Source organism: Leuciscus leuciscus, assembly GCF_965113295.1.
Source record: "Leuciscus leuciscus genome assembly, chromosome: 15".
NCBI lineage: Eukaryota > Metazoa > Chordata > Actinopteri > Cypriniformes > Leuciscidae > Leuciscus > Leuciscus leuciscus.
In genome coordinates this window covers 38,685,936-38,711,999 of record NC_138739.1, presented here as the reverse complement: position 1 = coordinate 38,711,999, position 26,064 = coordinate 38,685,936, and the positions used below count along the sequence as shown (strand labels likewise).

At 34.8% G+C, this 26,064-nt stretch overlaps 1 protein-coding gene across 1 annotated transcript in view; it reads left to right on the top strand.

Annotated features, from left to right (window-relative positions):
- Positions 1–26,064, top strand: part of slit1b (slit homolog 1b) — a 48,735-nt gene that overhangs the window by 1,925 nt on the left and 20,746 nt on the right. Inside the window, exons 2-17 of the mRNA XM_082137964.1 lie at positions 4,844–4,915; positions 5,208–5,279; positions 6,152–6,223; positions 13,202–13,273; positions 13,397–13,468; positions 13,594–13,665; positions 13,802–13,965; positions 15,441–15,585; positions 18,034–18,105; positions 18,327–18,398; positions 22,034–22,105; positions 22,287–22,430; positions 22,511–22,674; positions 25,330–25,356; positions 25,511–25,655; positions 26,017–26,064. The exon at positions 26,017–26,064 is cut by the window's right edge and continues 27 nt beyond it. Of these exons, the coding sequence (XP_081994090.1) occupies positions 4,844–4,915; positions 5,208–5,279; positions 6,152–6,223; positions 13,202–13,273; positions 13,397–13,468; positions 13,594–13,665; positions 13,802–13,965; positions 15,441–15,585; positions 18,034–18,105; positions 18,327–18,398; positions 22,034–22,105; positions 22,287–22,430; positions 22,511–22,674; positions 25,330–25,356; positions 25,511–25,655; positions 26,017–26,064 (1,485 nt within the window). The remainder of the gene's footprint in view (positions 1–4,843; positions 4,916–5,207; positions 5,280–6,151; positions 6,224–13,201; positions 13,274–13,396; positions 13,469–13,593; positions 13,666–13,801; positions 13,966–15,440; positions 15,586–18,033; positions 18,106–18,326; positions 18,399–22,033; positions 22,106–22,286; positions 22,431–22,510; positions 22,675–25,329; positions 25,357–25,510; positions 25,656–26,016) is intronic.

The window sequence follows — 26,064 nt, the reverse complement described above, 5'->3', positions numbered from 1 at the left end:
ACTTCCAGAAAATGATGACAGAATTTTTTTTAATTTTTGGGTGAACTATTCATTTAAAGTATCATAAAAGTAGCATATGACTTGTGTAAGTCTTCTAAAGTCATAAAATAACTTTGTTGAATGCCGCATTTGGACATTTGGTCTCTAAGGTGAACCCAAGAAACCAAATAATTTTCACGAAAGAATCATTCTGGGGTGTGTTTCCCGAACAACGACGTAACTCGCCGCTTAACTACAATAGTATGATGCATCGCGACTGTTTCCCAAAACCGTACTGTCGCAAAGTGGTCGTTCAACCACGTTAGTTAATGATGTAAGTAATTACATAGTAATAACTTCTTTTAATTAATCTGTTTGAGATCGAATTAATGCTAGAAGTTTTGCTGTAAATTACAGACATGGCATCTGAGGACTATTTCTAATTTTTCTCAGTTATTTTGCTTTATTTCCAGATTCAATCATAGACTCGTTCTTACATACTAGAGCACGTTCGCACATGCGCACTCTTCAAAAACAATGCTTTAAATCTCTTGACAAACTAAAAGACCTAAATGACATTTGTAAGTATTCTAAATAAAAGATATAGATTGTACTGAATGTCAGCTTGCTTATTTGGCTCAAAATAAGGATTTATTGAGTCCACATGTCATGCAAACAAGAAACTCTGCTTCTAACCACAGGTCGAGATCTGTCGTTCCAGCCACACAACTTTGCGATGCTGTTTGCGAATGTTCGTTGGAACGATGGTTTCAGGAAACACCGACTCATTGAACTATGATGATAACGACGGAACTTGCGAACATAGTTGGCTAACGATGCTTTCGGGAAACACACCCCAGGCTGGTTTTGTGAATTAGAATCTGATTCATTAAAAAGATCTGAATCAGTAGAATAATTCGTACATTGGACATTGCTACTTCTAAGCATAAAGAAGTCATTCCTGGTCACATTTGCCAAATTTCATAAATATTTTGCAGGCAAAAAAAGATATATGATGTATGAATCACAGCTCACACAGAAGTCACTTGCAAACCAAGCAGGTTTCTGTTGGTCAACGGGGCTAATCCGCACGGGCAACTTGAACCCGTTGTGAAATCCGCATGGGGGAATCTTTCGCCCTCATGGGAAATTCCAGATCACTGGACTTGACTGGGTTTTACCCGTGAAAATTAGCTAAACACAGTAAATGTGACTGCACCTTGAACACTAGCACTGTTTCCTCAACTGGAATGATGTTTCAAGACCAACAAACAATTGAGGAAGATCCCACAATGAACAATGAAAAGGCTTTTAGATAAGGTTCAATGTGTTCAATCCTGTTGAACAATTAGCAGTGAAAGCAATATTGATAAAAGCCAGCAGCTCTATAGTGAGGAGGACATTCCCTAGGCGATGTGTAGCAAAGAGAGTCATTTATCAAGGAGACTGCACTAGCCAAATAATATCCCCCATGGTCCCCTGAGCTTTGCCCCTGCAGTGGTAAAGAATGGCGCTGTTATTTGAGTTGACTGGAGGGAGTGGGGGGTCGTGAAGGAGGGAAAAAGCTAGCTGAGGGGTAGCAGCGCTCAACATGATATCACTGGCCAATAATAGAGTTCAGAACGGACAGGATATCTGTGTTCAAGCTGTTTTTGCCTTTCAAATTAAATGAATTGAAAGTAAATGTAAACTGACTGATTAGATCATCTAGGTAATGGGATCTTGTATCTCAAATGTTATGTAAAAGAGATCAGTGTAAGCTGTTCATAGCAGATCGAATCAGAAGTGATTGTTAGGGGCCGAACTCTGAAGGGTGCGTAGTTACATATGCCGGAATGGGTAACAGGGTTGAAAATGTAACCTAAATTAAACTGTCGCTTAGTAGATCTGAGTTAAAATAAAGTCAACTTAAATAAATAAATAAATATACTTATATATAATAAGAGGTTGAATCTGAAGTATGGCTGATTGTTAGGGGTCGAACTCTGAAGGTGTGTAGTTACAAATGCCGGAATGGGTAACAGGGTTGAAAATGTAACCTAAATGAATCTGTTACTAAATGGATCTTTGCTAGTTTGGGACCAATGTTGATTTCTAGAGAAATAAAGTCCAATAAATTAAATACATTGTATGTGTAAACTTGGCTGTTCGTGAGATGTTGAATCCGAAATATGGCAAATTTTTAGGGGCCGAACTCTGAAGCTTGTGTAGTTGTATATGCTAGAATGGGTAACAGGGTTGAAAATGTAACCTAAATAAAACTGTCTCTTAGTAGATCTTAGTTAAAATAAAGTTGAATCTGAAGTATGGCTGATTGTAAGGGACCGAACTCTGAAGGCGCGTAACAGGGTTGAAGATTTAGCTTTAATTAATATATTGTTTCGATGATCTTAACTAGTTTGTTAACTAGTCCTTGACTTGATGCAGTCAAGTGTGTAAGTGCTTATGTAGGGGCACCGCTAGGGTTTCTGGGCCTCTCTGCCCCCATGTCTATGCCCCCTTTCTGACCATGGCCCTTAGAATCGTCCCAACCTTCCCCCTTTTACAGCGTCCCTGTGTTTATGTAAATGCCAGAATGGGTAACAGGGTTGAAAATGTAACCTGAATTATTCTGTCACTTAGTAGAGCTTAGCTAGTTTGGGACCAGATGTTGGTTTATACAAAAACAATGTCCATTAAATGAAATTAAATGCATGTTTCAGTGTAAACTAGCTGTTCATAAGAGGTCAAATCCGAAGTATGCCTGATTGTTAGCGACCGAACTCTGAAAGTGCGTAACAGGGTTTCAAGTAACAGGGTTGAAGATTTAGCCTTAATTAATAAATTGTTTCGATGATCTTAACTAGTTTGTTGCTGGATTTTGTTGTCTACAAAAACAAAGTCCAATAAAATATTTGTTTATTTTTCATCATTCATTGGTCTGAAAACTTGAGCTTGATGCAGTCAACACTACAATTTGTGCAAAAATTTAGAAAATGCCATGAGTTCATGTACTTGTCTTCTTGCCATGATGTAAAAATTTCCATTTTTCTACTGAATAGTTAAATGTCTTTGTTATCCACCAGGATTCAGACTGACCAGATTTTTTGCCATTGTCAATTTAAAAAAAAGAAAGAAAAAAGATTTGCAACAAATTATCATAAAAGTTACTAAGAAGGATTTTAATAATCAAAACTGTTTTTGTTTAACACACCAACAAGTTAGACTTTGAAGACCCCAATTGTAGTCATTAACCCTGGTGGATAAAATCCTTTAAATTTAAACTTGTGAAACTGTTAATTGTTCTAATGGTTTACAGTAATATTTAAGATCTGTTTCCCTGAGAAAAAAGTCAAATCCATCTCAAAGGTTACTTGTTAATTAAATTCTAAAATTAAAAGTTATTTTTTTGGTCAAACTAATGCTTATTTTCCTAATACATTTTCACAAGATTGCTCAAGCTTCATAATGAACCGCTGTAGATGCATGAATTACATGTAGACACTTTATTACCACAGAACTGTGCAGGTGGAAATTAACATTTACATCTGTGACAAGCTATTAGATTTTTTTTCAAGCACTCAAAGAAAGTGTGGGGATGTATAGCAGATTAAGAGATCAAGCTGCTTTTGTGTCCAATTTTCCACATTAATGGTCCCAGTGTTGGCCGCAGATGCTGGACTAATTAAAGGATTAAAGGAGTCACCTTATTCACTGCCCTGATTGGTCACACCTGGGCTCTTTTCCACAATAGTGCCATTACAGCCCGTGTCCCAGGTGACATCAGTGTACATGTGTGCAAATGTATATTTCCACTACAAAAGGGGCAGTCTGTCAGCGTTCACCTCTTAATAATGAGCGTAACCCTCCTTTGCATGCACAAATTATAGCCTTTTATGGATTTTTATTTCTATTTCTTAAGGTTTCTATTTATTCAGGCCTGTGCGCTGGTGTCCAGACAGAGTAGAGCTACATTTTAATTGGCTGTTATAATCTCATGGCTGTCAGGGACAAACTATTGAGGTATTAATAAGATCTCCTTTTGAAATGCGCAAACCGAATTATAAAAAATCTACAGTTATTTTCCACCTCTTTTCACTTCCATTTATGATTTTTTCCCTCTATACCATATCATATTTCTTTTCCATTCAACCCTCATTGAGTATTAATGCATTTATTAATATATAGGGTTGCATATTATATATAATCACAGGGTGTAACAGGGTTGAAAACATCTAAACTAAGCTAATTAGGAGCCAAATGTTGGCTTGTGGTTTACCATGAGTTAAGAAAATATTAGTTTGGTAATTTTTCTTAAATAACTTTACAATAAATTTGGTAACGGGGTTGACAAATGCAGTCAACACTACACATAGTAAATTTAGAAACTAACTATTTCCTTTAACTATTTTTATTTTTTAAAACTACAGCTCATTGGGGTGATTAGTCATTTTAAGGAATGCATTCGTTGTATGAAAAACGGTAAAAAAGGTCTAGACCGTTATTCAACTAACATTTTAAAAATGCGTTTATAAGTGCTTATATAACGAAGAGAAAAAATTTATAAAACCCGGACATTTTGAACATTTAGACGACTTTCAAAAACAATGTTAAATAACATTAACAAAACATTTTTAGATCATAAACGTGTTAGCTGGATAGGCATATCATTTTTATTATACTGTATTATAATTTATTATACCGTATATGAAGGGTGCACAAAGTTTCCATTCCCTATTAGTGTTGTATGGCTTTTAAGCACACTGTAAAGAGATTTCTGCAGTTGATTCAGTAACTCATTGACGTAGGATTTTAAAACGATGGACAAGTTACAATTAATATTTCGTTTGTGATTAACAATTGCTCTTTCTTTTTACTTTTAAAGGGACTTGAACACAAACAACCTCACACATATCGGCAAGGATGACTTCGCTGGCCTCAAGCACCTCCGGATTTTGTGAGCTTCATTTTCTACATCAGTCTTATTTCTAATGTATTTTCTCATTTATAGAGGTTTAAATAGACATTTATAAATGCCACAAAGAGGAAGAGGAAGCAGACAAGAGCACATTTAACACGTAAACAACAATTAACAAGCAAACAGTTTTATTGTATTTTAATTACAGGTTGTATGCTGTTAGTGGGTGGTAATCTGTGGCCTTTCTTTACTCTCTCCCATCCTCCACTGTGAGCTAAATATTATTTATCTTTTTAACTTTCACTATGCATTACTTTATCAATCTGTACAGGCACCTCATGGACAACCAGATTGTCTCTATTGATAGAGGAGCCTTCAGTGATCTGAAGGAATTGGACAGACTGTGAGTTTAAAGTCACATATTTTCATTCTCTCTATAATACAGTATTCTGTTTCAAAGGCTTTGATATTATAATTATAGCGTTTAACCCTCAGGTTATGTTGAAATTGGCTAATATTTGGGCTCCTAGAAACCCCAGTGGTGTATGTGTCAAATTAATCATAGTCATTTTTTTTAATTAACCTTCATTTTATATATATATATATATATATATATATATATAGAGAGAGAGAGAGAGAGAGAGAGAGAGAGAGAGAGAGAGAGAGAGAGTAACCAGGTATATATATATATATACTGATTCTTATTAAAGCTACAAAAGTTGTTGAGCCAAGAGCAGTAAGGGATTTTCTCTTTGTCTTTTGCTCATGAACCCAGTTATTTCGATATATTGTACAGCCCTATATATATATATATATATATATATATATATAGAGAGAGAGAGAGAGAGAGAGAGAGACTATATATATATATATATATATATATAGAGAGAGAGAGAGAGAGAGAGAGAGACTATATATAGAGAGAGAGAGAGAGTGAGAGAGAGACTATATATATATATATATATATAGATATATATATATATAGATATAGAGAGAGAGAGAGAGAGAGTAACCAGGTTAAAAATATCTAAACTATGCTGGTTTTGGCTAATTTAGATCACCATAAATTTCTTTATTTTTATTTTTTATAATTTTACAATATCTTTGGTAACAGGGTTGACAAATTCAGTCAACACTACAATTTGTGTAACTAATTAGAAACTGGCTAAAAAAAAATTCCTTGGAAAGCTACATCATGTTGGGACAATTAGTAAGTAATCTTCAAACTGGGTTTCCTGAATTGTGAATTCCCGTATGTCTCTGTGCTTCCCTCAGGCGTCTCAACCGAAACCGTCTCCAGCAGCTCCCAGAGCTCCTGTTCCTGAAAAATCCCTCTCTCTCCAGACTGTAAGTGACTATTTCCTTATTAGGAATCCATCAGGAAATGCTTGAGATGGAACAAGCATGGCTAATTTGGCTAGCTTCTACCAAAACAATGAGTGCCTAAACACCTTTTACATGTTAAACAAAGCACCCGGTATAGTGACTTCCCGGACAATCACGTCTTAATAAGAGCTTAGGCTAGTTAGCTGTGCTTAGGAGAAGAGTTTTTATATTTTAATACAGATACAGTTGGTAAAGTCTTCACTTTCAGGGGCAGTGGGTCAGAAAGATGGTTTAGTCAATGTTTTTATGTGCTATGTGTTTATTATGCTATATTTATTAGCGTATCCCATTGTTAGCTTAGCTAACATGCTAATGCCAAACTCAAGCCATGTGAAAAAAACTACACTTTAGTACTTTTAAAAATAGTACTTGTTACAGAAATAATATACTTTAAAAGAATACTCTTCAATGTGATGTGTTCAAACACTTAATTGCATGTTAACTGCAAATTATATTTGCATCTCTGTGTGTAATTTCTTGTCGTTCAATAATCTCAAGAATTTCTTAATTCTATTGTGTTTGAAATATGACAATAATCTGGTTAATTCGGCTTGCTTCTACCAATGAATTTGCACCAAAACACCTTTGAGATGTTAAAAAAACCCTCTTTGTTTAGTGACTTCACCTCTCGATAAGAGCTTAGGCTAGTTAGCTGTGGTTGGGCGAAGAGTTTTCGTTGTTGAATACAGTTGGAAAAGTCAGGGCCAGTGGGTCAAAAAGGGAAATATGTAGGAATGTGTGGGAGTCCAGAAAGAGGCATAATGGGTGTGAACAAATAGTCAGAGACAGCTGTGTTTGCTTGTTATTTGGTTGTTTGTTCATGCCATTTCACACGTTGCCTCATTAGAGAGTTGCCATATGGATGTGGTGCGTTCAGTCAATCTGCCTGCGAACACCCCCATCCACCTACACATGCCTTTAGGGAAAGATGTCTACTATTATAAATCAAATTCACAACGTCTTTTTCCTTCGGAGACACTCTGTATGGTAATCCTCAGGAATATTGGTTTATGATAATATGGGTCATGATAGAAATACTTTTTTTTTTTTTTTGCATTTCTCGTTCCATGTTTGGACACTTTTGTGGAGCGCACTTAAACAAAGCAAGATCTAGTTCATTAAAACAAGTAATAGTCTCCTAATACTCAAAGATTCATTACTAATTGGCACCATGCTGGCATTCTCCACGCACAATTAATTACCACAGTTACTTAAGAGAGGAAATAACAGGGGTGATTGCTAATTATGATTAGTTTCAAATTAATATGTAGATTTTTCCTCAATCCTGTCACTGTGGGTAGCGACATTTTTTAATTTGTGCTAACCGGGTGTGAACTTATCTGAGAGTGTTTATGTTACGTACCAATGGTGATGAAAAGAAAATACTAATTATTCTTCATGTCATTCCTGTCTCTTCCACCTCGGGGATTGTCTTAATTTGACAGGACACCGTGGCGTGAAGTGCTGCGTTTCAAAACCTAGTGAGCTGCCTATCAAGAGCACTTTTTTAAGACACATTTTAAGGCACAAGAAGTGCACTGAAATAATATTTGGTGTAGAAACAATTTTCACACACAAATTGCAAGTAAATTTCACAAACAATTTCAGCGAAACGGCAAGTAAATGCATTAAATGTGAAATTTTGAAGTAGAAATTCTGAAATAGTATTTTCTTATTCCAATAATCTGTTTTATTTACATATATATATATATATATATATAGCTTTTATTTTTACAAGTTTAAAGCATAACAAGTGCACTTCAACAGTGCTCTCTTTAAGCACACTTAAGTGGCCTTTAATTTCATTAATATTATATTATCTTTAAAAAAAAAATTGTATGTACTTTTAAGATTTGTACTAAAGTACAGGTGTGCATTCAATACAATTAAGTGCACTTCTTTGGAAATTGAGAGAATTTATATTTTGTTTTAGCCAAAATCAGCATCACATCGTTTGTAAATGAGTTTGAGATTTGTGTGCTGTGTTAATGATGCTGTTTATTAGAGTATCTCATTGTTAGCTTAGCAACATGCTAATGACAATCTGCGAGCAGCTCGTTAGGTGATATTTAAATTCATATAGTGTTTCTCTAAGTGATGGATGTAGTGCTAGCAGTGCATGTTATATCAGCGGGACATTATCAGAGGCGTTTTGGGCGTCACAGCAGACAAAGATCTATGTTGCTTGCTATCAATTTTGTTGGTCTTGAAGGAGTCATTACGCTGAATGATTTTTCTACATTGTTACATAATGGCCAATATACGGGGCCATTTCACAGAAAAAATCATGAAAAATTAAGCAATAATGGCTCAATGAACGACTTCTTGCAGTTCACTGGCCGGTCACACCAGATGTGCTTAAGTTAGACATTTGCCTAGTTGTAGCGCAATGGTGACGTGAGGAATTATTTATGACAGTCTATTGAATTATTGAAAATTAATGCACACCCAAGGTTGTAGTGTGAAGCAGGGTTCAGTTTGATGTTCCTAAAATGCTCTTGTATGTTGACTATCACTTAACGGTGTGCTATTACGAAACATAAGCTAACCCAAAAAAAAAGAAAAGAATGAGAAATGTTTAATTTCACATACAAAATATGTAACAATTTAAAAGATGCAATAATGGGTACAAATTCCTTCTCATGCTAAGACATTTTCTCTCTGTTTACTGTTTCTTCGCCGTCTTTGAGCTCTGACGAATGAGTTTTTGCCTTTGCTAACATTTAATATCCCTCAGTAAACAGTGCGTCAGACACAGAAAGACAAATGTAAGAAAGACGAGGACTAACAAAAGAAAACCAGTGTGGCTAGTCGCAGTCTCTTAGATCCCACAATTTGTTGCTCATCTTCCCCTCTCAGGCCTCTATTGTCCTCGTCGTCTTACCCTCTTTCAAGGGCTTTCAAATAAAAGATCTTGAGTGTAATATTTGCAGAAGTTGAGCAGTCTTACTATCCGTAATGTTTGCCTTCACCTCTGGATGTTAGCCAGGTTTAAACCGCAAACTGAACATCCTTGGCAAACAGCTTTGATTAAAGGCGGTTACCAGGAAACCCTGCGCCCCCACTGAGAGGTTATTCTTCCCAGAGGTTTCTGCTGGTTTTTCTTCATTTTTTAAGGATGGATATGAGTGCAAAGTCAGAATATGTTTGAATCACTCTGACGTGATACAGAATTGGCCGTGTTACATGTAAATAATGGAAAGCTGCATTGCATTATCGTGATACTTTTGCTGCCTTCTTGCGTTCGAGTTCTGTGTATATTCAGGGTTCAATGCAAGTTAAGCGCAAACGACAACAACTACTAACAGCTTTCTCCAGCGCAAACCCACTTTTGGCATTAAAAAACTGCTGTCAGGATTTATTAAAGACACACATTGAAAAATTTGTGCTGAAAAGGCACAGTTATTTTTGCGGCTGACCTTATTGCATATGCATTTGTAGGAGTTTCCCTTTCAGGCGCAACATTTATGGGAGGAGAGTATTTAAATGAATCATGCAAGGTGATTTACTAAGATTTTCTCTAGTCTATATACTGGTATTTGCCCCCCATAAAGCACGTCTTAAACCAGACGCTAATTTGTGCTGATCTTGGTAGATTACGTTGGTCATTATGGAAATGATCCGGCTGCGTCTGCATTAAGTTTACGTGTCATCATTAGATCCCGTGCTGAACTTTCCACCTCCCATCTGCGCTTTTTTGGTTTTGCTACTCATTAAAACATTGAGTTTTTTTATGTTAACAGATTGGCGTCATTCATTCCCATTCAAAGTGTCAGATTCTAGCTTTTAAAAAGAAAAGTAGTGGAAATCAACATTTTTGTGGTAATCAACATTATACCACATAATATTAAGTGATTTCGATTAAGATTAGCTCATTTAGCGTATTTTTTTTTAAAGTCAGATGAGTTCCTTGAGACTATAGAAACAACATTTAAGGCCCTATTTTAATGATCTAGTTCAAGTTCACTTAAGTCGTGTCCGAATCCACTTTTGCTAGTTTAACGATGGGAAAAATGGTCGGCGGTCCCGGCGCATGATCTAAAAGGGTTGTCCCTATTCTCTTAATAAGTAATGGGTGTGTTTTGGGATTTACGTGCGTTAAACCAATCAGAGTCTCATCTCCCATTCCCTTTAAATGCCAGTTGCGCTCGCGCCATGGCAGATTTGCCATTTACATGATGAAATTTGATAGTGGAAAGACCGAAGCCGTCTCCGGAGCGCAAACGGATCTGCTCGTGCGCGAGGTAAAAGTGCGCAAGCAGACCATCTACGGGACAAGCCGGATTCCACTATATCTTTATGCACACAATAATAATCTTTTACATTGTAACCGTTTTATTTTAAATATTTGGCATGTTTGTGTGCTGTTGTGCGTCCCTGTGTGTTTAATAAGCAGAGTGCATTGTGGACCCGCCTATAGGCGCACATTACTAACGCGCTCTTTAAATAACAAAAAAATATTGCGCCATTGACTTTAGACCAGGTTTCAGTTGGTCAATGGCTCAGTCAGTTTCTGTTCCCTCAAAATAGCAATGCGCCAACAATGCGCCTGAACACACCTCGTTTTCAGACCAGCATGCCCATGTGCACAAATGCATTTGCTATGTAAACAACGTGGCGCAGGACGTGAAAATGATAACTGCGTCGGGCTGAAACTAGCAAAAAACACTTGCGTCGCGCTTGGCGCTGCATTGCTCTGGGTGTAAGATAGGGCCCTCTGAAAACATTAGCATTTTACCCAAACAGTTGAACTCAACTGAACAATAATCTAACTATGGGGAAGGTTTGACAGCTCAGAGGTTGCAATTGAGACATACAGTAAGAATGCGGAGCAGCTTAATCCCTGAATCTCCTGAAGAATGTATAAGTTTATACCGATATCTCTTGCTTTGGTGTTTGGACACATGAGATTACTGGGGTCTTTTTCTCAGATAGTTCTCTGAGTGGACCTGTAACCAGTGGACAGCCTTCACAGGTCAATGAAATTGGTTGCTCTCTGGAGCAGAAAACATCGCTTACATTAACATGAGTGACAATGACAAATGAGTTTAATTAACTCTGGAAGGCATATACAACTGACGTACCAGAAAGTGCACATGTGGGTCAAATATGACCAAATTTAATTTGGTGCATTTTTTTTTAAAATAAACTTTTATTTGTTTTATAATAAACAACATATTTTTAAAGTGTAAAATAACATATAACAGTATTTATATAATATTAACACAATCATGATATGTACATTACATTATTACATACAGAATATTATATTGATGTAAAATTTTGACCCATACAGTATATACATCACTGGATTAATTGTACAAACTACCTTTTAAAATGAAAAATAGTAACAACATGATGAGAAAAATGATCAAAGACAGCTTAAATTAGCGATTTCTGTAATTTCTTTGACCATATTTGTACTGAAAAATACAAGAAATTGGACACACGCCTTTCTAGATCCACATTCATTTCAGAGTTAGACAGCTGAAGGTTTTGTGTTTATTTTTATACTTTATTACGAGAAAAACCTGACTCTAGTACTATTTGCATGATATTGAAGGTAAAATATTCTGCTATATTGATTAGAATCTCCCTAAAGTTGAACTCTTTCCCCGCCAGCGTTTAAAAAAAAAAGTTGACTAGCCACCGCTAGCATTTTTGATCATTTTCACAAAAAACTTTCATGCATTCTTGACTGAAACACTTGAATATGGGTAAGTTTCATTAAAAAAGCAACATTTTTACACAAAATTGTGAGAAAATCACTTTTTTTCCCAACGTGCATAAGCAATACTTAATGCTTTATTGAGTGTTTTGATTCTGTACTCTTTCATAAGTTGTGTAATTGCGCCCCTCATCGTAAAACAGTGAAAACATGGGAAAAAAAGTAAATATATATGCTCTTATATACGCAATTTCTCGTTCCTTCACACTGAATTTCACACTCCATTACAGATTTCTGATCGTGTGTCTTGGTTCGTTGTTGTTAAGTGGCCTGACCTCTCCTGGAAATAGTGCTTTACCAAACAGCGCTAATAATACAGCTAATGCTCAGCGTCTTCTGTTAGCTTTTAGCTTTTTACTGCTTTTTACTCTTTAAACTAAGAAAATGAGCTTTAATGTGCAGAACGCTTTGTTCGTCCTGAAGGACCATGAAATGCTTTCATCAAATGATGACTGTAGCTTGAACCAATTGCGGGGAACTTAACAACAGTTTGCAATTGCAGCAAAAATCACATGCATTAGGAAAAGGTCACTGATGGCTTTCACATGGAGAGAAAACAGATTAAATGACATTTAGGAATCCAGATGTTCTTTTATTAAATGCCAATTTCCTTAGACAGTCTGCAGAACAGCGCTGAGCATGACTAGATATGAAATATATATAATTTTCAAAACCATTTCAAATCCACAGCAGTGGGATTGTGTCATGCTCACTTCATTTCTCAGCTAGAGAGGCTTTATAGAGGCTTTTTTATAGTTAAATGTCAACTGTTAAATCTCAAGAATGTCTCAAACTGTGCTCAGATTTGCCAAGATGTGCTATCAAGGAATAGTTAATGAAAATAAAGGAACTCGTATTTATGATAACTTCGATAGCATGTGAAGGCAGTGTTAAACAATGATAATTTGTATTTGTGGATAAACTTTGTGGGTACAACAGTGCTAAAACCCTAACTTTAAGCGTGTGGTGCTATACACTTTCTGGATGTCATATTTGTCTATATTTTTTTAGGGTCTGTATAAGGAAAATCTGAGACAGTTGATCTGAAAGAATTTTTTTTTCTTTTCTTTTTTTCGCAAGTCTGTGAAAAAGCAGTAAAAGTTGAATCTTGGTTATGATGTTTTCTAACATAAACTTGCAATTCAGGTGTATTTTGCATGAATAAATATTGGTTTAATTTACCTGTATATTTCACAAACTCTTTTAATCAGGGACTTCAGTGAGAATGTCATCCAGATGATACCAAGAAGAGCATTTAGAGGAGCCACCGACATCAAGAACTTGTGAGTTAAAGTGCACACAACTTTAATAATTTACACGTGCTTCTTTTCATTTTCCCAATAACATTATTTCATTATAACCTTTCACTCATCAACATGTTGTGTGTGCCTCTGTGTTGCTCTCAGACAGCTGGATAAGAACCACATCGGCTGCATCGAGGATGGAGCGTTTCGTGCCATGAGAGTCCTGGAGGTCCTGTATGTACTGACCTTTGTGTTGTAGAGAAAGTAAATGAGTTAATGCAGTTTATTGTTTGTAAAGTATACATACAGTGTTTATGGATTATATATAACCTGTTTTTTTCTTTGGTTCTCCTCCATAGCACACTGAACAACAACAATATCAGCACCATCCCCATTTCCAGCTTCAACCACATGCCCAAGTTACGCACCTTGTGAGTCCAGACCTTTTTTTGACATACAGTAGAAGTTTAAATCAATTACCCAAAGTATTGGTAGTTATAATAGTGATGCTTGCATAATTGGGGTAATGAGGACTAATATCAAGCGCTTCCCCTGTTGTTTCCTCAGCCGTCTGCACTCGAACAGTCTGCGGTGTGACTGTCACCTGTCGTGGTTGTCTCAGTGGCTCAGACAGAGACCAGCGCTGGGACTTTACACTCAGTGCAGTTCACCACCCAACCTTCACGGACTCAACCTGGCCGAACTGCAGAAGAAGGACTTCACGTGCTCTGGTAAATCTGGCCTCCTCTTTTTAGCTGTTCATGCAACATTTACCTTCCAGGGGTTCGTTTCTATTAAATATTTTTTTTTAATTATTATTAAATACATTTTAATTTTAATACATTTAATTAAAAACTTTATTAAATAAAAAAAAATTTGTCAAGATTTTGACTTTTTGATTTTGACTATATAGTATTATGGTCACATTAATAGTGTCTTCACTGTAAAAAAGTATTTGATCAATAAGTTATGTTTTTACATTGCTTTAACTCATTAAAATAATTTAAGAAATTGTCAAAAAAAAATTATGCTATAAAAGATTCAACAATTTTTTTTTTGTCAGTTTATTGCAATTTAAATTTAAATTACTTAAACATACAAGTTCATTGTTCTTAAAAAAAATATATAAGGCAGCAAATTTTTTTTACAGTATTGGAGACTTTTTATCATAACTGTGTTTTTTTGTGCTACTTTCTGAATAACTTTTAGGAATTGTTGTTCCAACCTCAGACTTTCAATCTTAGATTATTTATATTATTCAATTTTTACTACTATAATCTCAACAAAGTGCGAAACAATCATAAACCATTTCAATGTTTATTATGTGAAAACTATATGTTTTGTCTTACTCAAATTATGACTGTCCCTAATTTGTGGCATCATTTCCACAACAACCATCAATTTAGCAATTTTTTTCTAGTGTTACTTGTTTACTCTCGGATATTTTTATTGTGCATTATTTCTGATCAAGCTGTAATTTTATATAAGAAATTTGCCAAAATTGTTATGTAATTTTGTGGCGTAATTTCCACAACAACCATCAATTTTGCTCCAGTAAATTCTTTCAAGTGTTACTTTTTAAGTATTTTAATTGTGTACAAGAAATTACCAAAAATTATGTGATATTATTTTATTTTTGTCATTTGAAAAACAAAATGGTTGACGACTTAGTCTTAGCGAAACAAATAATTCAGCCATTTTATTACAAAACATGCTATTATAACTAGCATTTCCGTGAAAATGACTCTCAATTGGTAACACTTTACAGTGAGGTTTCATTTGTTAACGTTAGTATTAGTTTGTTAAATAACAATGAAAAATACTTCTTAAGCATTTATTAGTCTTAGTTAATGTTCATTTAATCATTTACTAGTACATAATTTAAAATAAAAGTTGTATCTGAGCTAACATGAACTAACAATGAAAATGTGTATTTGTATTAACTAATTGTATTAATAATGCACATTGATTGTTAGTTAATGTTAGTTAATGCGTTATGCTAACTAATGGACGCTTATTGTAGTGTTACCCACTTTTTGGTTCAGAAACATGATGGTACATAAAAAAATGTGAGGAAAAGGGAAGTTTAATCTCTAAAAAAAAACACCAAAAGTTGTGCCCCAAATTGAAGAAACTCAAGCAAACATTACACCGATCAATTGTGTGTTTAAGACTAATATATATAATGTTTCCTTCTTTTCCTGAGGCATTTTTGATTCCAGTCCTCAGCCCTGTGGCCTTGCGTCTGGCTCCTGTCCCCCGATGTGCACTTGCAGTAACAATATTGTGGATTGTAGAGGAAAAGGTCTCACGGCGATTCCAGCCAACATGCCTGAAAGTATGACTGAGATGTGAGTGATTTATTTATTTACTAAGAATATTTGAGATGTTTCTCAAGGATAGAGATGAAGCCTGTTGGGTTTAAATGATTTTTCTGTCAGGGGCAGATACAAATGTGTAGGATGCATTGATTGAGATGCGATACACTTATGAGCCACGAGAGGCTTGTGCCAGTTTCCCCAAGGTTAAAGGGCAGGTGTGAAGAGAAGTGCAGAAAATGTTACTTAATTAATGCCTCAAGTGGCTTATTACTTTTATTAAGCAATGCTCACTAAATAATTACAAAAAATTCCAGCGTACTTTTAAAAAGAGCACTTATTACAGCAGTAATGCAATGTTTTTGACACTTAATTGCATGTTAATTGCAATTAAATGAAAATGTATTTAAATTGATATTAAATGCAATTAGCTGCATTTTAGAGTCCTTTTTAACCCACTTAAGTACATCTTTATATGTAATTTCATAATTACTTATATTGCCTTTGAATTATGGTTAAAATGTACTGACAGTCATTTATGGTAATCTATTCTAAAATACACTTCAATGCAATTTCTATTGATATTTGTATGTCATGCATTTAAATACATATCTGTAATGATGAAGTTTAGTATATAATTTGGTATTTAAAATGTATTAACTTTAAATGTAATATAAAATAAGTACTTGGTTTTAAATATAGTGTGATATAAAGTTACTAAATTACCAATCAAGTACTTTACATGTACAATTTACAATGTACAACTTTACATTAAAATTTAAAGTAAACATTTGACATTATCACAAAGTTCACTTTTTAAAAGTGCACTTAAGTGTGTTAATAAGAACATAGGCGGACGGTGAACCAAATCCAGGGTACGCTTCTTTACGATAGATGCGCTTCTTTCTTAAAAACACATTTATATAGAATATCATGAAATGTGTCGCCTATCAACAACCTGCACATCCCAGCATAAACACTCTTGATAAATAATTTGTTATTAAAGTGGCAGCGTTCACAAACCGCTATCATTTGAACAGAAAATCAAGCATACTGTATGCGTGATTTGGCATGGCAGCCAGTTTGAATAATAAATAACCATTGCCTTTCCTAATGCAGAAAAACACAAGTTTTCTATATTATATATCGCCTAAAAAGCGTGCAAAGAGTTTTATAACACGTGCGTGCAGAACCCAACACTGGACCGAAACGTCTTGAGTGGATTCAAACTTAAATATGTCTGATTGGCCATTGCATTTAAGCACTCAACAGATATGTTTGTGATTGGCTACATTGCTCAACACTGCAAAATACTGTACGTTGTAAATAGAAACCTTTGACGCTCTCAAGAAGAGCGCAATCACTACGGGCCAGATTTACTAAACAGGGCAAGTTAGTGTGAGAGTGCAAGTTCAGTGCGTGATCTACTGACGACACGCAAATTATCAGTTTTGGGAATAGTTACTTTTAAAAGTATCCCTAAAAAGTAACTAATTGCCACAGGAATAGGAAATAATTTGCGTGAATAGGAAATTAGGATGCGCAAATGAAAGGGTAAGCTACCAGTTTTGGGGAAAGTCACGTATACACTATTGCGTTACTCCCTAAAAAAGTAACTAATTGTGACCCTGGATCACAAAACCAGTCACATGTCGCACGGGTATATGGGCAATAGCCAACAATACATTGTATGCGTCAAAATTATCGTTTTTTCTTTTATGCCAAAAATCATGAGGATATTAAGTAAAGATCATGTTCCATGAAGATATTTCGTACATTTCCTGCCGTAAATATATAAAACATTTATTTTTGTGAGTGAATGCTGCACAATCGCGAACATAAATGAACAACTTTAAAGGAGATTGTCTCAATGTTTCGATTTTTTTGCACCCTCAGATTTCAGATTTTCAATAGTTGTGTCTCGACCAAATATTGTCCTATCATAACACACCATACATCAATGAAAAGCTTATTTATTCAGCTTTCAGTTGATGTATAAATCTCAATTTCAGAAAAGTAACTCAAATACTAATGTGTACATTTATAAAGTAACTGTTACTTTACCAAAAAAAAGTAATCTGCTTACGTAATGCGTTACCGACCAACACTGTAGGCTACACACTATCAGATTTTACAGCCAGAACAATTTGTTTTATAAAATTACATTTTAATTCAAATATGTGATGATATATACTATTACAAACTCATTCATACATTTTCACTATGCAATATGTCAATATATCTTGACTCTTTAGCTTCACATCTGGTGGGCTTTAACCTTTCTTGACCCGCGTGGGTGCGATCGATCATTTGGTGTGTGTCTTTGACATTGACCAGTGCTAAAGGTCGTGCCCTTCACTGAACAGTATCCATGGTAATAAGGAAACCATGGGGACACTAGTTGTAACCGTGCTAAACTGTAAAGCTGACCATCTAGCCTCTGCATCCACTTGACCAGTCCTCTGCTTTTCTCTCTTTCAGACGATTAGAGCAGAACGGTATAAAGTCTGTTCCTCCAGGAGCGTTTGCCTCATACAAGAGACTGCGCAGAATGTGAGTGATCAGCCATAGAAACTATTAACTATAGTATAAGCTTTAACACATACAAGCTTCAAGCTAAGACATTTACAAGAATCACTGTGCATGCAGTTTTTACATGTAACTGAATAATGGAATCAATTCCTTTAGGATTTTATGAAACAGAGGTTTGTTTCCCCCATTAATAACAGCTATAACATTTAGTATATTTCATAATTCTGTCTTTTACTCCACAGTGATTTGAGTAATAACCAAATATCTGAAATAGCCCCCGATGCGTTTCAAGGCCTGCGCTCTCTCAACTCACTGTAAGTGTACATTTATAATTCCTGCACTTTTTTATTGTGTCTGTTTTTTGTGTTTACATGCCTGACAATAGAGGGATGATAATCCTGTTAAAACAATTCAGTCAAATAAAAAATAAAAATTACACATCATACATCATGTCATGAAAACAAATATTTAATATTTTATGATTTGATAAACACTTATTCTGCCTTGAATGATTTTAAATTTAAATATGATTACATTTCCACTTCCTAGTCTAGTGTCGTGCTTCCACTCAAAGTGTTTGTCAAGCTCATGGATACTATTGGACCAAGCGTTGTTACTGTATAAACTGCAGAGAAAACTGCCCTGCGTTGATTTGTCTGTGAAATAGAACCTTTTCTGTTAAAAATAGAATCCTCTTGTCATCAGTAGCTTCTATTATCTGTGGGGTCCCTCAAGGCTCTGTTTTGGGGCAAGTGTTATTTTCATTTTTGTTTTTCTTCCTCTTGTTTTTTTTTGTTGTTGTTTTTTTATATAGTATTTCGTATCTTTTTATTTAAAAAAAATAAAATAAATTTGTGCTGATGATACCCAGATGTATTTGCCTCTAAAGTCTGGTGATGATATATCGGTTAAATCACTTTTGAATGTCTAAAAGACCTAAAATGCTGGATGAATTATAACTTTCTCCAGTTAAATCAGAAAAAGACAGAAATTATAGCCGTGTAAATAATATAGCAATGAGCCTAGGACCTCTGTCATCTATTCTGCATAGTTCTGTCTAGAATCTGGGTTTTATTTTTGACACAGAGTTAAAGTTTGAAAGACTTCAGTTGTGAAGAATAGTTTCTTTCAACTGCGAAATCTCGCTAAACTTAAATCTGTCTTATCTTTCAGTGACCCAGAGAAAATAATTCATGCTTTTATTTCTTCACGTCTTGATTACTGCAATGCTTTGTACCCGAGTCGGTCTTCAGAGGGTACAAAATGGTGCAGCAAGGTTGCAATAATATGCAATAATATGCAATAATATGCAATCATATGCAATAATATGCAATAATATGAAATAATATAATATGCAATAATATGCAATAATATAATATGCAATAATATGCAATCATATGCAATAATATAAAATAATATGAAATAGTATAATATGCAATAATATGCAATAATATAATATGCAATAATATGCAATAATATAATATGCAATAATATGCAATAATATACTGTAATATAATGTAATATAATATAATGAATAGTTTTAGCAGTCCAGGCGTTTCACTATATTTAAATCCACATGTTATTCAAACAAGCTGTATGTCACAAAGCAGAAGCAGAGCTAGAAATAGACATTGCAAGAAAACGACCCAAAAACTCGAAAATTTGTGTGTTTTTAACAGAACGAATCAGAAAATTGAGGACCAAGTCTAAGGTCTGATCGTAAACCCATAAACCCGCTGCTGCAGAGGCTCATAAAGCCCATAGACATCATAATGTACAATAGAATTCTGCAACAAAAATGTTGATGTGAACATTACTGGTAATGTGTGATTACACAACACTGACCTATAGAAGAGATTTACACTGAAGTGGCAACAGAATTTGGAGCAAAATATTTCTTTTTTTCCAAAGCAGGAAATTTCATTTTCATTATTTTTTTTTAAGGAGTGGAAAGCCTTCATAAACCAGCAGCGACACCAATATGAATAAATAATTGAATGCATTAATAATTAAAATTACAATAAACAAATGTTCTGCAGAGTAATATAGTTCATTATCCTGACTGTAAGCTACGCTACACTTCACACATGAAAATTTAATTTATAATCCCAAATGCTAATTTTCATTATTATTTGCTAAATTAATTGGCTTAGCTGTGTTCACATGATTGTTTTGAGAATTACATATCCATTTATTCAAATCTGTAAAAAAACAGCCTTCGTGGGGTGTACATTATACAGCACTCATGTATATAATCATTTAATCTGCATATGACTGCTATGTATATTTCCAACATGTTAATGTGCGCGAGCTTATTAGTTCTGTTGAATTATGCATCATGTTGCACGAAGAGCCCTATGTAAGCGTGTTGTGGGAACATCTCACCAGGGGTCTGATGTAGAGAGTGTGTGGTTTTGTGTAATTAAATGAATGTTAGTCTAGCCTCCAGCATATATATGCCTTATATGATTCGACAGTGATGAGGATGCATGCGATTCAGCTCATTTGGAGACAGATTCTTAATGTACTATACATGTTCTGTGTGACTTTTCTTAGCAATCAACTTAACTTTAACTTTAACTAACTTTAATAAATTGGACAATAAAATCTTGTAGACTTACGTTTAGTCATTTAGATCCAGTTAGTCTGATTCGTTTCTTCTAATCGGCTCTTACGAACAGTTCATTTCAGTGAACGGTTCAAAAAATGATTTAGCAGTTCATTCAGTAAAAAGATTTGATACATTAGAATGATTCATTCATGAATCGGATATTATTTATATTGGAGGAAGTCAAATCTAAAATTAGGCACAGATTGTTAACATTTATTTGTTTACATATTTAAGTATTTAATGTCCAACTCATGAATGTATTGTTCTATTGAGTCAGACCTTTTCAATTAGTCATTTGAACTGGTTCACAACTCAGTCTGATTGATCCGTTTCGGTTCAAAGAATTGGTGAGTTGTTAATCTGACTCAGTATGATGTCTAAACGATTTGTTTGTTTGTTTTTCTTTGTGAATTAATCATTCAGATTGGTTTTGTGAACCTTGTTCGTTCGTTCGTTCATTCATTCATTCATTCATTCATTCATTCATTCATTCATTCATTCATTCATTCATTCATTCATTCATTCATTCATTCATTCATTCATTCATTCATTCATTCAGCAATGTACAATTCATGAATGAACTGTTCTGTTGAGTCATATCTTTTCAGTGAATCAGTTGACCCGGTTTACAAACTGAACGAGTCATTCACTAATCGGTTTTTGGTTCAAGGAATTAGTGTGTTGTCAATCCAACTCATAATGAGTCTGTCCAAAAGATTTGGTTCTGGGAGTCGTTGACTTGAGAACCACTTGGACCGATTCAGTGTAATTTGCAAATTAATCGTTCTGACTAGTTTTGTGAATCAGTTCAACTGATTCATTAGAAAGATTTGATTAATTCATGAATCAGGCATTACTTATATTGGAAGAAGTCATATCTAAAATTAAACAAAGAGATGGTTAACATTTAAGTTATTCATTAATTCATTCACTCAGCAATGTCCAACTCATGATTGAATCTTTCTTTTTAGTTTACAGGTTTACAACTGGTTTACAAGAAGTGGTCTGAATGATTCATTCACAAATCGGTTCTTGGTCCAAATGAAGGACTTCATTAAAAAGATTCAATACATTAGAATGATTCAGTCATGGATCTGAAGTTACTTATATTGAAGGAGGAAGTCATATACCAGAATATCATCGAGACTCTATTGACTTTGCAGCAAATTTCACACAGGCATATAAATCAGAAAAATGCTAAAATCTTGTTCAACCTAATAGGGCTTTGTGCCGACCTTTTGTGTTTGTGGCAGTATTTAAATTTATGTATGACCTTGCATCTGTTTTCAAATGAAACATCAGCATTATTATATCTCATGTTCTTGTTTTGTTTCTCAGGGTTCTTTATGGAAATAAGATTACAGATCTGCCTCGGGGAGTTTTTGACGGATTGAGTGCATTAGAGTTACTGTAAGTACTGGAACGCGTGATGTAGATCACCTCTGATGCTTATGTCAATGCAAAATTACCACCCACATGAAAAATGTCATAACGGCGCTGCTTAATGGGCCGTGAATAAGGCAGCACACTGAAGCACCCTCATCCAGACATTCATTGTAATGTTTTAGGTGTCTGTCTTTCTTTCTTTCAGACTGTTAAATGCCAATAAAATCCACTGTGTTCGTGTCAACGTTTTCCAGGACCTTGAGAACTTATCTCTATTGTCCCTGTACGACAATAAGATCCAGACTCTAGCCAAAGGCACATTTACTCCTCTGAAAGCCATCCAGACTCTGTAAGAGACATTATATAATGAACATTGAAATAAGCACATACTGTATAGTTAAGAGGTTTTATTGTTCACTTTCTTTTCAGTCACTTAGCTCAGAACCCGTTCGTCTGTGACTGTGGTTTGAAATGGCTGGCGGACTTTTTGCGGTCCAATCCGATTGAGACCAGTGGCGCGCGATGCTCCAGTCCTCGACGGCTCGCCAACAAACGCATCAGTCAGATCAAGAGCAAGAAGTTTCGCTGCTCAGGTAGAATACACAAACACACTGTGCAATTAGTTATTAATTATTTTGTACATTTACATTCATTTATAACAATTTATGGGTAATTTCTCGGGTAATTGTGTAGTACTTGTGTCTCCGAACAACACACAAATAGGTTGAGTAAATTTTTACATATACTGTAGACAATTTTTTTTTTAAAAGACATGCTTTACCAACAAAAGAAGTGCAACCAAAAATCTAAAATTCATGTAAATTTGAAAAAGGTGGTCGTCCGATGAGGGCCTTGACAATGGCGTTTTTTAATCAGTAAAGTTGGATTTCTTTAAGAGCGAGTGTTGAAGATTTACATAACTCATATAGACAGTCAGTTGTTTCATTTCTGAACTAGTCACTGTTTGAGTGAATGATTTAATGATTTGCTCATAAAGGCAGTCACTGGTTTCATTCCTGAATGAATCAGTGTTTTTGAACAAATTTGGTTGAGTCAATAATTCAATGATTTTGAATGACAGACACTTGTTTTGTTCCTGAATAAATGTTTTTGAATGAATCAGTTGAATGACTGAGTCATAGCCAGCCACAGATTAGTTCTTGAATGAATCAGCATTGTTGAACAGATTAGTTGAGTGAATGATTTAATTATTTGCTCATAAAGGCAGTCACTTGTTTAGTTCCTGAATGAATCAGTGTTGTTGAACAAATTGGTTGAGTGAATGATTTGCTCATAAAGATTGTCACTTATTTTTTCCTGAATGAATCAGTGTTTTTGAATGAATCAGTCGTGACTCATTCACTGACTCAATCATAGACACAGTCACTTTGCTTCTGAATGAATCAGTGTTTTTGAACAAGTCAGTTAAATAAATGATGCATTGACTCACTCATATAAACAGTCACTGGTTTCATTCCTGAATGAATCAGTGTTTTTGAACAAATTTGGTTGACTCAATAATTCAATGATTTTGAATTATTTTGTTCCTGAATAAATGTTTTTGAATGAATCAGTTGAATGAATGATTCATTGACTGAGTCATAGCCAGCCACAGATTAGTTCTTGAATGAATCAGCATTGTTGAACAGATTAGTGGAGTGAATGATTTAATGATTTAATAATTCACTAATAAAGACAGACACTTGTTTCATTCCTGAATGAATATGTTTTATTAACAAATCAGTTGAATGAATAATTCAATGTCACATTCTTATATATGGTCACTGGTTTTGTTTCTGAATGAATCAGTGTTTTGGTAACACTTTACAATAAGGTTTCATTTGTTAACATTATTAGCTAACATTAACTAACTATGAGCAATATATTTGTTACAGAATTTATTAATGTTAGTTAAAGTTAGTTAATAAAACAGTCGTTCATTGTTTGTTCATGTTAGTTCAGACTGCATTAACTAATGTTAACAAATACAACTTTTAATTTTAATAATCTATTTGTAAATGCTGGAATTAACATTAACTGAGATTAATAAAGGCTGTAGAAGTATTGTTCATTCTTAGTTCATGTTAACTAAAGTAGTAAACTAATGTTAACTAATGAAACCTTATTGTAAAGTGTTACCAATGTTTTTAAACAAGTCGTTTAAATGAATCATTCAATGAATCACACATATAGACAGTTACTCTTTCATTCCTGAATGAATCAGTATTGTTGAACAAATCGATCGAGTGAATGATTCAATGATTTTCTCATAAAGATAGTCACTTGTTCCTGAATGAATGTTTTTGAATGAATCAGTTGAATAAATGATTCATTGACTCAGTCATAGTCATTCACTTGTTGCCACCTACTGGCGTAAAGATGTAACTGCAGAAAGAGTGAACATCACACAACCAAACAGACTTAAGTGTAAATGCCAGTATATTAGAGAAGATCTTTGGTTTTATCTTTAAAGGGATAGTTCACCCAAAAATGAAAATTAGCCCATGATTTACTCACACTCAAGTCATCCTAGGTGTATATGACTTTCTTCTTTCAGACAAATACAATCAGAGTTATTTTAATAAACACCCTGACGCTTCCGAGCTTTATAATGGCAGTGAATTGCTGTTTCTGTTTTGAAGACCATAAAAGTGCTCCACCCATCATAAAAGTGCTCCACACGGCTCCGGGGGGTTAATAAAGGCCTTCTGAAGCGAAGCGATGAGTCTGTGTAAGAAAAATATTCATATTTAAAACTTTATAAAGTAAAATAACTAGCTTCCGGCCAAACGAACATACGGATTCGACTTAAGTCTAAGCGCAACTTATGCCAGTAATGCAACGTACTGCTGATATTTACGCTACGCCATGACGCTATACGCTACTTCTGACGTCATAAGTTGCATAAGTTGCGCATTAGGCGCTAGTAGACTGCATGTTCCATGTTTGTTTGGCCGGAAGCTAGAATTTTCCTTTGTTAGTGTTAAATATGTATATTTTTCTTACACAAACTCAACGCTTTGCTTCAGAAGGCCTTTATTAACCCCCCGGAGCAGTGTGGAGCACTTTTATCACGGATTGATGCACTGATGGATAGATAGAAGAGTTAAGGCTAATTTTTATTTTCGGGTGAACTATCCATTTAATTGTCCAGCCTTAGGTCTCAAATCTAGATCTGTGCTGTCTGAATGTTTTTCTGTGTTTTTATAACAGCTGTATTTTCTGTTTTCTTGCATGTGTTGCCATAGCAGCCAAGGAACAGTACCACATCCCAGGTAAGTTGTTTCTGTATCTCCTTTAGACCAAAAAAAAAACATGTTTTTGAATGTGACTAAAAGTAATAAATGTGCAGCAAACCGAATAATGGCCCATTTATACTCTCCTGTGATGAATGGTGTTTCTCTGAAAGCATCTTTATATTTGTCTCAGGCTCTGAGGACACACGTTTGAATAAGGACTGCAACAGCAAGCCTGTCTGTCCACCCAAATGCCGCTGTGAAGCTACTGTGGTGGACTGCTCAAATTTACGTCTAACCAAGTTCCCAGAACACCTTCCACTTTCTACAACTGAACTGTAAGAGAAACACTGAACAAATAAACAACAATTACAATATGGTTTTGACTTGCTCCTGATACGAAGACTGTTTAAGGTAGACTGTATAACTGTGCTGTCTTCTTTGTGATAACTCCATTTGTCCTGTGTGAAAATGTTGATCCCAGAATGCATTGCGACAAGCTCAGTAAAAAAAAAAAAAAAAAAAAAAAAATCCATCCAAGATTGTAGATGAAGTAACAGAAATGTTGATTTTAAATATAATTCTTAAAGTATCAAAAATGATTGATAAAAAATAGTGGTCTGGCTGTAGCATTATAGTATCGCATTGTTAGCTTAGCAACATGCCAACTCTACGTTTATTTCATTTTCTTTCTGTCAGACGTCTCAATAACAATGACCTCTCTATCCTGGAGGCGACAGGACTCTT